General features: G+C 48.5%; 4 protein-coding genes across 4 annotated transcripts; 2 read left to right on the top strand and 2 right to left on the bottom strand.

Moving 5' to 3' along the window:
- Positions 1-643: 643 nt before the first annotated feature.
- KY384_007307 (uncharacterized protein) lies at positions 644-2,042 on the top strand (the record flags this gene model as incomplete). The annotated part of the gene is made up of 7 exons (XM_044815798.1): positions 644-656; positions 709-887; positions 941-1,025; positions 1,083-1,172; positions 1,223-1,562; positions 1,614-1,824; positions 1,878-2,042. 7 exons carry the CDS (start codon positions 644-646, stop codon positions 2,040-2,042), a joined length of 1,083 nt encoding a protein of 360 aa, XP_044667672.1.
- Positions 2,043-2,886: 844 nt separating this feature from the next.
- KY384_007306 (uncharacterized protein) lies at positions 2,887-4,794 on the top strand (the record flags this gene model as incomplete). The annotated part of the gene is made up of 4 exons (XM_044815797.1): positions 2,887-3,204; positions 3,309-3,368; positions 3,491-4,015; positions 4,249-4,794. The coding sequence occupies 4 exons, from the start codon at positions 2,887-2,889 to the stop codon at positions 4,792-4,794; spliced, it is 1,449 nt and encodes a 482-aa protein (XP_044667671.1).
- A 574-nt stretch (positions 4,795-5,368) lies between these two features.
- Positions 5,369-6,463, bottom strand: KY384_007305 (uncharacterized protein; the record flags this gene model as incomplete). Its single annotated transcript, XM_044815796.1, has 1 exon — positions 5,369-6,463. One exon carries the CDS (start codon positions 6,461-6,463, stop codon positions 5,369-5,371), a length of 1,095 nt encoding a protein of 364 aa, XP_044667670.1.
- Positions 6,464-11,900: 5,437 nt separating this feature from the next.
- KY384_007304 (uncharacterized protein) lies at positions 11,901-12,577 on the bottom strand (the record flags this gene model as incomplete). The annotated part of the gene is made up of 3 exons (XM_044815795.1): positions 11,901-12,109; positions 12,203-12,338; positions 12,395-12,577. 3 exons carry the CDS (start codon positions 12,575-12,577, stop codon positions 11,901-11,903), a joined length of 528 nt encoding a protein of 175 aa, XP_044667669.1.
- Between the last annotated feature and the right edge of the window lie 117 nt (positions 12,578-12,694).

The following is a 12,694-nucleotide window of genomic DNA, read 5'->3' as shown; positions in this document are numbered from 1 at the left end:
TAATCTATCCCATGATAAGCATCCTTACATTTCAGCAAAGACTAAGTAGAAGCTTCGACAGGTATAAGCGAGCCAACAGCATATTGTCCTCGTAGCTGGTGTATTATTCAACACCTCTGGTTGAGCAGGTCTCGATCGAGCTAGAAAGTATAGGCGAAGCTTAGGGTTAGCTTTGCTGTTGTGGCTTGCGGAGCGTGCATTAGACCATGAAACGAGGCGTCGCCTTTCCTAATCAAGCCTAGAATCGATCCTGTTCTAGACCTTCTGACGACCTGTTTGCAAGAGATCGTAACGTTTTTGGCATGTGCTCTACGACGCTGCCGTTGTGGCTTGCAGTGGGCGTTGTAGAATTTAGCTGAACCGTGGTCAAAAGGCGTATTAGCCATGGTCTAGGCCTCTTGGTGGATTGTGTTTTGTGAGTTTAGGTGAGCGTTGTGAGGAAGCCGCCGTAATTGCAACACGCTACATGTTGGTGGCGTGCGGACTGGTAGCTGAGAATTTCCCACCATGATAATGCGGCTGGACCTGTAAAAGCAATGTGACTGTTTGTGCGCTGGCGCTATGGTGATGTATAAAGAAACAGTCGGTCGAGCTCATAGGTTGAGCTCACAGTCGCTTTTACCTTCACGACAAGCCCGTAATCATGGTTTACGAAGGTGAGTCTTCAAAGATGGTTGATGCCACTGCTCAAGTATTAACGTACATCAGACAACCTCAACCGCTCACAGCGGGTCACAGACCTCGTCAACAACAGCGCCATGATTCAGAGCGAGATGAAGACCACGAACGCCAACTGGAAGGAACATGACACTCGCGCATACGGATTCCTCACATCTGTTGCGAAAGCAGCCGGATATCCGAGCCCAAAGGAATACATTGATGCCGCCGTTGCCAGACTGCCCCCGAAGAGAAGCAACGATGGCTCGACAAGCGCGCAAAGGCCGACAAAGTCCACAAAGATCTGACCATCTCGTTGGATGTTCTAGGAGGCTTGTTCGCTGTGTGCATGACTGCGGATATCGTCAGTAAGTGGACCTGCGGCTAGGCGGAGCTAAAAGATGCTATGCTAACAAGTTTGATAGCAACGCAAACGGGCCGTGCTATCTTTTCATGCATCTTTCGGTTCTTTGGATGGCGCGCTTTGGCTAATGCAATCGCTGTGGGTGTTCAAGGTATGTTGTATGGCTCTTTACGTGCTGTCGTCGCCTGACGGTGTGTGTAGAGGGTGAGGCTGCTGAAGCTAGCCTTGAGATTATCGCTGAGGCATTCGAGGTTACTCAAGTCGAAACGAAAGCCGCGCAGGAAGCTGGTATTATTGCAGAAGTTGGTAATTTCGATGAGTTTGTCAAGGCGGCCGCACAAGATGGCATTGCCGTCGAAGTTGGTCCAGAAGCCGCAGCTCTGACTCAAGAAGCTGCTCAAGGTGCAAAGCAAGCCAGCCAGGGGCTGCGATATTTCAAGTTGGGGTTGAAGATCTTCAATGGCTTAGCAGCGCTCGCGTCAATCGGCATACTTGCCTATGAATTGGTGGAGGGCGCAAAACAGAAGAAGGAGCTACATAGGTAAGCTCTCTTACAAATTTTGATCGATACTCTGATGCTGACTGCGCCTAGTTTGACGGTGGAATACTTTGCCAAGCGCTTTAGCATCAAGCAAGCACAGCTCAGACTTGAGAAATCGTTTCAAAATATCATTGACATGCAGAAGCTCATCGTCGACGAAGACGTACTAAACGGCCTGGTTACTGATGGAACTATCACCGCGGAGCAGAAGAAAACGAAGATGGAAAAGTATGTCGGAGACATGAAGGGAGCGTATCTTAAGGTAAGTAACCCTAGGCTTTGGATAAGACAGACAACAAATTGAAAGCCTTATAGTCATTCACAACACTCAAAGACCAAGATGCGGTGGACGCATTAGCGGAGATAGACAAGACAGCGAGCTCTTGGACGAATGAGGATCCTGATATGACTGAAGCGAAGCAGTGGCTGAAGGATAATCCGGAGAAGCCGGCGGATACTTCAACGACTAGTACCAAGTGAACCCGCTCAAGCTGTTGGTAGAAGAATCGTCTGATAGCTTCAATCTCAAGTTAGTCATGCACTGGTAGCCTAGTATCGCCACTGAGCAATTTACAGTTATATATTTTCAGGCCAAAGGTGCTAATACAGCAAGGGGGCGGTTTTGGAATGCTCTGGATGCTTTGAAAATCGGAAGCGATGATTCAATCTTTTTACATAGATGGGCATAGATACTAAAATCGAGAGACTGAAGACGCACCAGTCGATGGAGCATAGACTTTGGCTGAGCTCTTGAGACTCATTTTCACTTAGCTCTCGATGCTTGAGGTAGTGAAATGACAATCCATGAGCACAAGTCTATATCGTTGTCTTTGAAGGTCGGACGAATATCTTTGATCAATAGCGACTAAACGCTATATATCCTCAAAAGCACAGGCTGATTATGCTATACTCTATCTATGAGATTCATCTCAGGTGTCTTCTCGCAGGGTTTTTCCTTATTGTACCAAAGAACAGAGAGGGGGTAGTCTGACTACGTCATTTTTGAGATCCTACTCATCTAGTGTATTCTCCCACTTTTCTTATACGTAGCATCTCTTCCCTCCAATTCTACCTTCAGGGCTCATGCCACATGATGCTCGTTGTCTGAATACAACTCTATATTCCCAAGTACAGTCTCGGATGTTTATCAGGTTGTCGTCGACAAAAGAGCCGAGACCATACGGAAAGGCCGCTGGGATCAGACAGAGGGATCATTGAATCTGCATGACATGTTTTGGGAACCATTCTTGCTCTAAAACCCTGTATACGCAGCAACGAGATTATGGATGAGAAGGGACTGTGTAAAGTATGCAGTTCTCGCGCTATGGAGAACTTCTTATCTTCAGCTGCTAGAAGTACATCTCCTGACCACGGTGGGCTGCATATTAAACGGCTTGGACTGTGGTTGGAGATGTGTCAATTAAGAAAGCGCTGCAGCCTCTGCGATGCGGTCGTGTCACTTCTGCAGGAGACCGGCCTCGAGACCTACATGCTCGAAATACCCAATATTCAGATGAAAGAGATCGAATGCACACTGAACCGTCAGGATCACGTATACAAACATCGTAATCGACAATACGGACAATACGACTCTCGGGGCTACTATGCTCGTATCGCTATCACCATGGACATTCCCTCAAGAGTAAGCCTGGGATCTGAAACGACTCATTTAATGCTACGTTACAAAGACGCTTTGCAGGCTTGAATCGACGTAGTCACAACGTACAACTCGGACACTTGGCTTAGTTGGGTAAATTGGTTACGTCCAGAGAGCCTAGCTCTCTCCACCCAGAAGCCGCGCATAAGGTCAGAAACTTGCGACGATCGCCTTGTCCGTGCCTGGCTCGACAAATGTGTGCGTGAACATGCCGGTGCTTGTGTCATACCATCTCGGATGGTGGAACCAGTTGACATGATTAGGCTAATAGATGTTCAAAAGCAGGCCGTTGTTGAATTTCAAGTCGATTGGTGGGATACCTTCCTACGTTACTCTCAGCTGGGTCTGGGGCAAGACTAGTGCTCAAGATGGCCTGACTTCAGCTTGTCTTGCTGACGCTTCGGAGATGAATTTCCTAGAAAGACTGCATCTTCCTCTTACAGTAATCGACTCTTTAAAATTGCTTAAAGGTCTTGGAGAGCGCTTTCTTTGGGTCGATATGCTTTGCATTGTCCAAGACGATAAAGGTGATAAAGAATACTTCATGCCACGTATGGGCTCAATTTATTCTACATCGCTCTTTACAATTATAGCGAATGGAAAAGACGGCGCACAGGAGGGATTACCGGGTGTACGGCCCTCTGGAAGGCGAAGAAGCCAGGTTGACACAGAAGCGCACGGTATCACCTTGGTCTCATGTGTTGAGCCAACGTGGACATCCCTTGAGCATGTGGCCCCTCTTGACGTTCAGAATGAGGTCTTTGGGGATGAGGCTCCCCCTCCGTTTGAGCATGACGTTCGTCCTTCCCTTGATCATAAGATCGCACCTGCTTGGCAGACCAGGGGGTGGACCTTGCAGGAAAGGCTTTTATCTCCTCGATGTCTATTTATGGCTTTAATCAAGTGCACTGGGAATGTTTGGAAGCATTTTACTGCGAAGAGACTGAGTTAGAGCGACTCCCTAGAAGATACTACCCTGTAGTACCCTCGACGGAGTCAATATTTTCGTGGAATATTGTTTACTGGTAGCTGATGGAACTATCTAATTACTACGAAGAATTCCACCGTCATTTCGCAGCAATAATATTACAACACAATGGGAGGACCCTTTTCTTTGAGTCCGACGTGTTGCATGCGTTTGAGGGCATTCTATATACCCTACGCTTGTGCACAGGGATAAGCTTTCTGTGGGGCCTACCTAGTTGTCTGTTCGAGCAAAGCCTACTATGGAACGTGGACGGCAAATTTCCAATCAGACGGAAGCTTCATCACGTCCCTACCTGGTCATGGCTCCATCACCGGTATGCGAAAGCGGTCGAAAAGACGATTATTCGCAATGCAGCTGCCGTTCGATGTTTCTGCCGCTCCAAAATTAGCCCTCCAGACAACGAGGACGACTTTCAGCTTCAGCAAGTATCCGGCGAGCCGCAATGCCCTCGTGAGATGGATCATAAGATATACAACTCGCCCCAAGTCCGCTCTGTCGCAGTTGAAGACATCGACCCCTGGATCCGCTACATCATCAAGCCTGCCTATCACCTCATTTTCTGGGCAGATACCGTAGCTGCCCGCTAGATACATGACGGCGATGAAGGTGATCATGGTTTTTTAAGGCTCCAACCTACCGATAAAACACTCGATGAGAGAATTGAAAGTTTAGATTTCCGCCGCAGGATGAAAGAGTATTTCGGCTCTGAGGTTAGCCCTTAGCGTGAGAAACTCTACATGAATGTATTCCTTGGTACAGCCGTTGTTGATTCGAAATGTCGTAGTCGGCGGAGTGAATTTGACTGCACAATCGCCAAAGTCACTGCCGATTTTGGGGCACTACTTATTGTAGAAGATGAAGAAGGTGTTGCGCGGCACCTTGGCCGAGTGAATGGAAAAGGCAATCTTCGAAATTTTAAATCGTGGCATCAAAAGGTTGTTGTCTTAAGCTAAAAGAAATCAAATTAGTCTTTGAGTTATACGAATTCAATGCAAGATGTGTTTTTCAGTGCGGTTGTGTGCTACAATCGAACCCATTAAATGTTACCTCTACATGCTCTCAAATTTACTTATAACAAGTACGTAGCGGACTCAAAACACCAAGCTTTCTATCGAGACCTGGGACAACCACGAATTTCACAACTCGATACGGTCAGGAGGCTCATGACAAAAGCGCCTGCTCGAGATCGAAGTTTTCCCCGCATATCTCTCGCGCCGCATATTCTATTGCAAAGCCAGATACCAGACTCAGACCTCCATAAAAGAAGCCAGCATAGAAGAACGAAGCACAACTAGCCGGCTCTTTCAGGTCGACCTTAGCCAGCAACATGATGAATAGCGCGGCGGAACCACAGCAGGTGAACATAAAGTACAGCGCGGAGAGATGCGCCAGTGACCCAATACCGAGAAGCAGTGCTACCAGGAAGAATACCAGCATTGAGAGTAATTCTTTTGTACTGTCCGCGAAGCGAACAGCTACCGATTTCACGCCCGCTTTGACGTCGTCCTTGATATCCTGGTGTGCATATACAGTGTCGCAGATGACCGTCCACAGAACAACAACAGTAAATAGCATCGTCGTGAGAAAAATCCGATCGTTAGAAGCGAAGTCCACACCCAAAGAAGCACAGCCGATGAATATGGACCAGGCGAACGGAAAGCCCAGGAAGACCTGCGGATAATACGTGACACGTTTCATGAGCGCATACACACCAAAAAGAACATTCATGAAGATCGCGTGGTAAGTGCAGACTAAAGGTAGCATCATCAAAAAAGGCCCTTGTGCCAAAACGCACGCTGCCGTGAATAAATGCGCCTGCGTCGTCGTGACAGCACCTCTCGCGATAGGTCGGTTCCTCGTCCGACCGACCTGTCGATCAAAGTCCTGATCCATGGTATCGTTCCAGCAACAAGCTGCACCGCGAAGAAAGAAGCAGTAGGCGTAGAACAGCCCGCAAAGGCTGAAGAGAACCCCCGGAGAAGGGGCAGATTGAGCGGTGCAAGCTCCGTACCCTAGACCGAGGAGGGAGGGCATGTAATATGGCCAGAAGCCTGCTGGTTTGTCGAGGCGCATGAGCTGGGCGAAAGGGACGCAGGAGGCAGGCATGCGCGAGAGAAGCCCGTTTTGGGAGTTTAGGGCGGAGATGGGATTGGCTAATTCTGGTGAAGGGAGGACCTCTTTGATACCTTTGGGGAGAAATCTCTCCGTGGGTGAGAGGAGAGGGTCCTGAGTGAGGACCTGGCTGCCGGTACTCATGGCCTAAGTCAATCTCAAGAACGAGAACGAGAACTTTGAAGAGAGGAAGTCAGCGAAACCCACGGAAGGCTTGATCGCTTATAACAGGCACAGAGATGGTTTGATTATATCGTCCCGACTATGATAATATCCCGACTCCGACCTTTCTCATTTTCAGTACTCAGCTCTGATTAAGCACTAAAGCTCGTGACTATTTCTGCTTGTAGACAAGAAAGGATAATCATGCATATAATCATGCCAACGCATGCTATCGTGGCATCACAATACTGCACCGTCGCCATTAGCTCATGGAGTTGAAACTCTCTTCTAGAGGCGACCCGCAGTCTTCACTTACCTCCACACTTTTGCCAGATTGGTCATTGAGGCCTAGAATCCTTTCCGGGCCAGAGATCAACATCTAGTGATGACAGGGCTGAGTTGACATGCATCTGACGTGAGCACTAGTATGTCTTGCAGGCCAATCTCAGGTACGGGACGGGTGCTGGTTCAAGCCTTAGCAGTTCAGCGATATGCAGCCAAAGTAGCGCAAGCACAACGTCGAGCGGTATGGCTCTCGGTATTTCTTTCACCGACTTTTGCATTTCTTCTCCATTCAAATCCAGTGTGAGTATCTCACGGCGCTCGATGATCATAATCCATTCAATCTTCGTCTAGCGTATCTTCCTGAGTGATAACATAGTAGTCGCTGTGTTCGAAGCCACTCGGCAAATGCTGAACAGACTTGCTCCTTGGTAAGTAGTCTTTATCAGAACTAATTGATGGGAGTTTTTTTTTGTCCAGCGCTGCACAGAGATTGATCGGCCAATGCAGTAATGCAAGACCTCACATCTCACCAATTGAGGCTAATGTTCAGCTTGTTGTTGATCCTACAGGCTACAGATTGGCAAACGCCGTCTTCAAGCGCGTTGTTCATGAATGTGCGTCATGACATGAAAGCATATCAGCCGCCACGTCACGACTGGTACCGAAGCTCAATCTGCAGACTTTCAGCCCATGCTGAGCCAGTGAGAACTTGTTCTTTATCGAAGGAACATCGATTGACAATTCAAGTGGAAGATCAAAGGCCACTGGGTGAGGCCAAACTAAAGCTACTCGTTCAATCCCTGGACGTAAACATACTCACTGATGCACTATCATTGTGGAAATGAAGCGGAGAGTTCGCCAAAAATTATCAAAGGTTCACTCATGTCTTTTGGAATCTACACATCGAGCTCGCAAAAATTATCCGTTCAGCTAGAGCTGTATGTCAGCAACTAGAGACAGAACGACGCTTTGATCATGCTGGGTCGTTCAGATTCCCATGGATCGCCCATCAGCGCACAAAGACTGGACTGGAATCCTGCCAAGTGGCCACCACGTCATAAAGCCTTTGCGGCTGCGTACCTAGACACAACGCCTTCAGAGCGAGGTCTACTTGTATTTTGCCTGTCAATCATAAGACGATATAGGACTAAAGCGCTACAAACAGAGATGGGCAAAATTCCAACACACAGGGAAGTCAGCGGGTTGATAATGATGCTGCGAACTCCTGCTAGCACTGGCGGATTTACAGGAGTCTATGATAGGATAGGTATGTTTGATGTTTTGGACGAACATAGTTCAGGACCGGACTTCTCTGGAGTTCGGTGCGGAATTCTCCTACAGCGAGGAGAACAAAGATCTCTTTTTTCCGTGATATAATCATGCTGCATTAAAGCTTTGCAAAAAAGATGCATAGGACAAGCCTGAGGCTGGACTACATTACGGGTTTTACAAGCCGTCGGCTAAAGTAAAGGGTACAGCGCTGTCAGCCATTTTCACAGGGACGCCTTGGTTAGGATTTCTGTATTTCTACAAGCCATGGCAAACGTAGATTTGTCGCAAGAAATGACATGTGTTCCAGCCATTCACTGTCTCCCTCATAACAAAGCTCAGCATAGCTCAACTGGGAACCGGGTGACCACGCGATCCGGCTGGCACATGATAAGACACTCCTTCGGACCCTGCTCCGGTAGTCCCTGCTCCAGTACCCCCTGCTCCAGTACCCTCTGCTCCAGTACCCCCTGCTCCAGTACCCCCTGCTCCAGTACCCCCTGTAGGCACCGTTCCTTCGGTGTCAGTGTCATGTTCCGGGGGTGACTGTGTACAGTGGCATGACTCGCACTGTTTTTGATCGAAATATATATTATTGGTCGGGTCTATGAGCTGTTGGTGACCCTGCGAATCACAGGTCAAGCCAGCGGAGACGCCTTTGCCATTGCAATACAAAAGTCGACTGATCATGCGAGAAGGCGCCCCTGAAGGACTTGGGATTTCGATTAGGTCATCCGGACATGAGAGTGTCTGTACTGTGGTCAAATACTATTTACCCAGGAGCGAATGGACATACCCATGTAGCCTCAGCTTGCCGAGTGCTTAGATCGAGCGGCGAGGCTGTGGCCGAGTTGAGGAGGAGAGTGATTAAGGCAAGAGCGGTCTTATAGAGCATCCTGATTGATGAATCGTTTAATTGCCTGGTTTAATGTTTCTGCGCGGTATGTAAGTTAAGGACACTTGAGTAGATATACGTCTAGCCAGGTGCCGGTTGAGTAAGGGGACCCATTACTTGTTTATAAGTCATGACTGCTGACCTACCCAAATTCAGGGAGACTTGGTGACACTCATGAAACTAGATCGTCCCGCGTTCTCCAGCTTTAGGCCCTGGCAACCTAAGGAGTCAGTAGCCCGGCCTTATAAAACATTGTCAAGGTCCCTCACTTGCTAGTCGCAAGTCAAAACTCTCAAGCATGGGTGATCTTGATCAATGGTCTGGACTTTCTTCCACATCAATAAGAGCCAAAGGAAAACGGTCATTTCACGCTTCTGCGCAAAGACTTTCGATTGGTCGGGGGTACCTGACATACGCTAACTTTTCTAACAGTATCATGTTCGTGACCGTGGTCGCGTGTTGGCACGGGTCGCGATATGGATACCGACTGTCAAGCTAGGCGCGACTGGTAGAGTCTGCAGGTAGTAGTGAAGAATCCATCAATGCGGCGCAGCGGGCCGTTGTGTTCCATCAATGCGCGTAATGTGAGACATGCAGCCGTTCTGGAGGAGTTGTGACAGATTGCTAGACCCGCCCTTCGTGAAACAGGCTACGAATGGTACATACAGACCAATGACTTGTGCCTGACAGTTGAAGTATCAAAAACACTGAGTAAGCAAAAGCACTTACGTTCATTGCTTCCTCCTGGAGGGCACCACATAATAATTTAATAAAAAAAAGTCGCCCAGCTGCTGCAGCACCATCCAGGAATGGCTTGACATGAATATAATTCAAGTCGGATGATTATCATATAGACTGAGAGTCAAAAATCGTTTACGGGGGATGATCTCACAAGTGTATGTAACTTTGCAAAGAATCTGAAGATGACATCCGCGAATTTGAAACCTCGTCGGTAATGAAGAGAGGCAAAGCTATGGTATTAGGCGTTAGCATGGTAAATGTAATCTCGATAGTGAAAGAGTCAGGGAAGTATGTGTTTTTTGCTTTGCGATGATTTTCCCCTCATCGTCTCACTTTCTTCATGGATCAACAAGTAAGAAATGAACTGAAAATTCCTCGAAGCTCAATAAAGATGACGCCGAGATCCTGGCAAAATCTTAAGCAGAGCAATGCCGTGAAGCCAAGTACAGTGTCTGGGAGGACGAAGGAAAAAGTAGAAGACATGAAACTGGGCCAGAGACAGGAAGATTGAGCACCTCTGCTCCGAAAATAGACTCATTTCTGCGGTTAAACCGACATCTCGCGCAACAAACCTTCTGCAAACGCAAGCCGCTCTCTATGAATAGCAAAAAACTATAGCAGCAAGAGAATCACTCTCAATGTAGCATACTCCTTTCCGAACCATTGTTTACGCACTCACAGCACAACCAAGCAACCAACAAACCCCATCAAAGCCATACCTAAGCCAGCTCCCCGCGCGCTCGCAAATCCCGTATACGTCTCGGGCGGATTCAGCGGCGTACCACTAGTCCCATTGAGATATACCGGTGCGGTCGACGCCGATGTGTTGACGACGACTTGATTTATTTGTGATTGGCAGACTCTGACCCCTAGCGCTACGGTGGCTACACTTATCGTCAACGATCAAGAATCCGAGTAAAGGGCTGAGCTTGAAGGAAGAACAGTGCAGAATGGCTGGGGGAAAGGGGCTGTGCGAGGGGCATACTGAAAAGATCGTCATCATTGCAGTTGGCTTGTAGGCATGATGAGGAGACACTGGTGATAGTGGGATCAGTGCAGACTCTAGGGTCAGCTAGACTGCTGATTTCAGAGGCTGTGAAGCCTTGGTTTTGGCAGTCGACCTGCCTTGTTGTCAGCGCCTCATCCCACAAGGGCCCCCTTGGATACGTCAAGGGGATGTAGATCCTTACAGCGCAAGCCGGGTAACTTCCCTGACTAGTCGGATTCAAGGGTTTCTCCGCCTCCGCGAGCGAAGATGCCGAAGCGACTGCAACGGCGACAGAAGTTGCGTAGTCGTTGTGGGAGGTGTAGAGGATGTTGCAACCTTCTGCTGCCAGGATTTGAGTTTCTGTTCAAAGTGAATGATTAGCAATTATATCTAAGCTTATGAAGCGAAGGAAGTTAAGAAGAGAGTAAGGAAGGCATAGGAGGAGGAATGAAAAAGGGAAGGAGAGAGTACTGTTGAAATCAACTTGGTTACAAAGGACACTCTCGCATGCGGCGGTGACGCCTCGGTATCGTGGACCGCAGATTGAGGTGAGGTTGCTTTTTATGTCGTAGCCGGAGGCTTCGAGGACGGTTTGGCATAGTTGCTGATGGCTTTAGAGGTCTTGATAGGAAGGGGAAGAGGTCGTGAAAGCTTACGGCACAGCGGGGGTAGGAGTTGATGTCGCCTGGATTTCCTAGATCTTGTCCTGCTGTGAAGGACGCAACGAGGAAGATGGAGGAGAGTACGATCTGTGCGAAAGACATGTTGGGCTGATCGCGCTTTCCGTCCATGGAAAAAACTATGGGAAGGAGTGGCAAGATGGACTTCAGGTATGATATAGAGATCAGTGATGCAAAGATGTCCCTGTCATGAATTACTAAGCCCTGCACGTCCGCGCGCACACACGCATATATGCACATAAGCTGCGAAGACTTATGGGGCAGCTATACCCGCAACATGCTACTCCAGGAGCATTAAGCGCTAGCTACATAAGAACCTTAAGGCCAGATCTGATCGCCCAAATTTCACCAGCATAAGCTAAGGACATGCTGTCTTGCGCGTAACGACTTGAGGATGGTTGGAAAGAGGTGGCTCCGGAAGGCGGACCAAACGATGAATGACGTACAAAGCGTATCGCAACCATGAATACCAATGTTGTAGAATGTTCACTATTACATGATATTAAAGTTTAGAGATTTACTTGACCCTTTTTCCCTGGTTTCTCATCCTTGCCATTTCCTTTAGACGGCTACAGATATAACCAGTGCCCCAAGCACAAGCGATATTGCCATTAGTATATCTCCAGAGATTCTGCTTGACCCTCCGGCGAACGCAATGGGAGAGGACGTAGGAACGGCGGTAAGATTGGCTGTCGGCGTAGCCGTGGTATTCGTGTTGATGACTTTGACAAGGACGCTACGACAGAGTCGAAAAGTGAGTGCTGCGGTGGCTGCAAGATATTATGTTAGCGGAAAAGGTTCATATTATGATGGAAGCTGAATGTAAAGGCGTGTTGGGCTGCAGCGAAGGACGAGAGACGTACTGTACAAGTCAGGAGCACTACAGTTCGCTCTTGCACAAGGGGTACCAATCTCTTGAGCGGCGGTGTCCGTGCAAAATCGAAGATCGGAAAGGCTCTTGATGCTAGAGCCAGCAAAGCTTTGTTGGTGACACTCTTGCTATGGCATGTTGTCAGTGGCACCGTCAAGGTTCGCCGATAGCAGGGATAACGTACAGCACATGTCGGATAGCTGGCCTCACTCACTGGGTCCAGCGATTCTTCAGCTGTAGCAGCGGAGCTAGCTTGGGCGACTGCTGCCGCCACCGAAGTACCGAGCGCAGGGTCGGCCTTGTACACATCACTACACAACTGGGCGGCTAGAGTCTGGGTTGCTATCGTGGAAGTTAGCATGATCATCTGCGGGTCCCTGGGAAAAGTTACTAGTGAATTCTGATGGAGAGCAGAGAACGCCTTCGCAGGCAGCGGTAACCCCACGAAATTCGGTTGTGCAAACCGAAGTAAAATTGCCCGGAA

This window comes from Bacidia gigantensis (assembly GCF_019456465.1).
Source record: "Bacidia gigantensis strain McMullin 20006 chromosome Unknown contig_255, whole genome shotgun sequence".
NCBI classification, from domain to species: domain Eukaryota; kingdom Fungi; phylum Ascomycota; class Lecanoromycetes; order Lecanorales; family Ramalinaceae; genus Bacidia; species Bacidia gigantensis.
The sequence above is the reverse complement of the archived record's forward strand: the minus strand, read 5'-3'. Positions and strand labels throughout refer to the sequence as shown.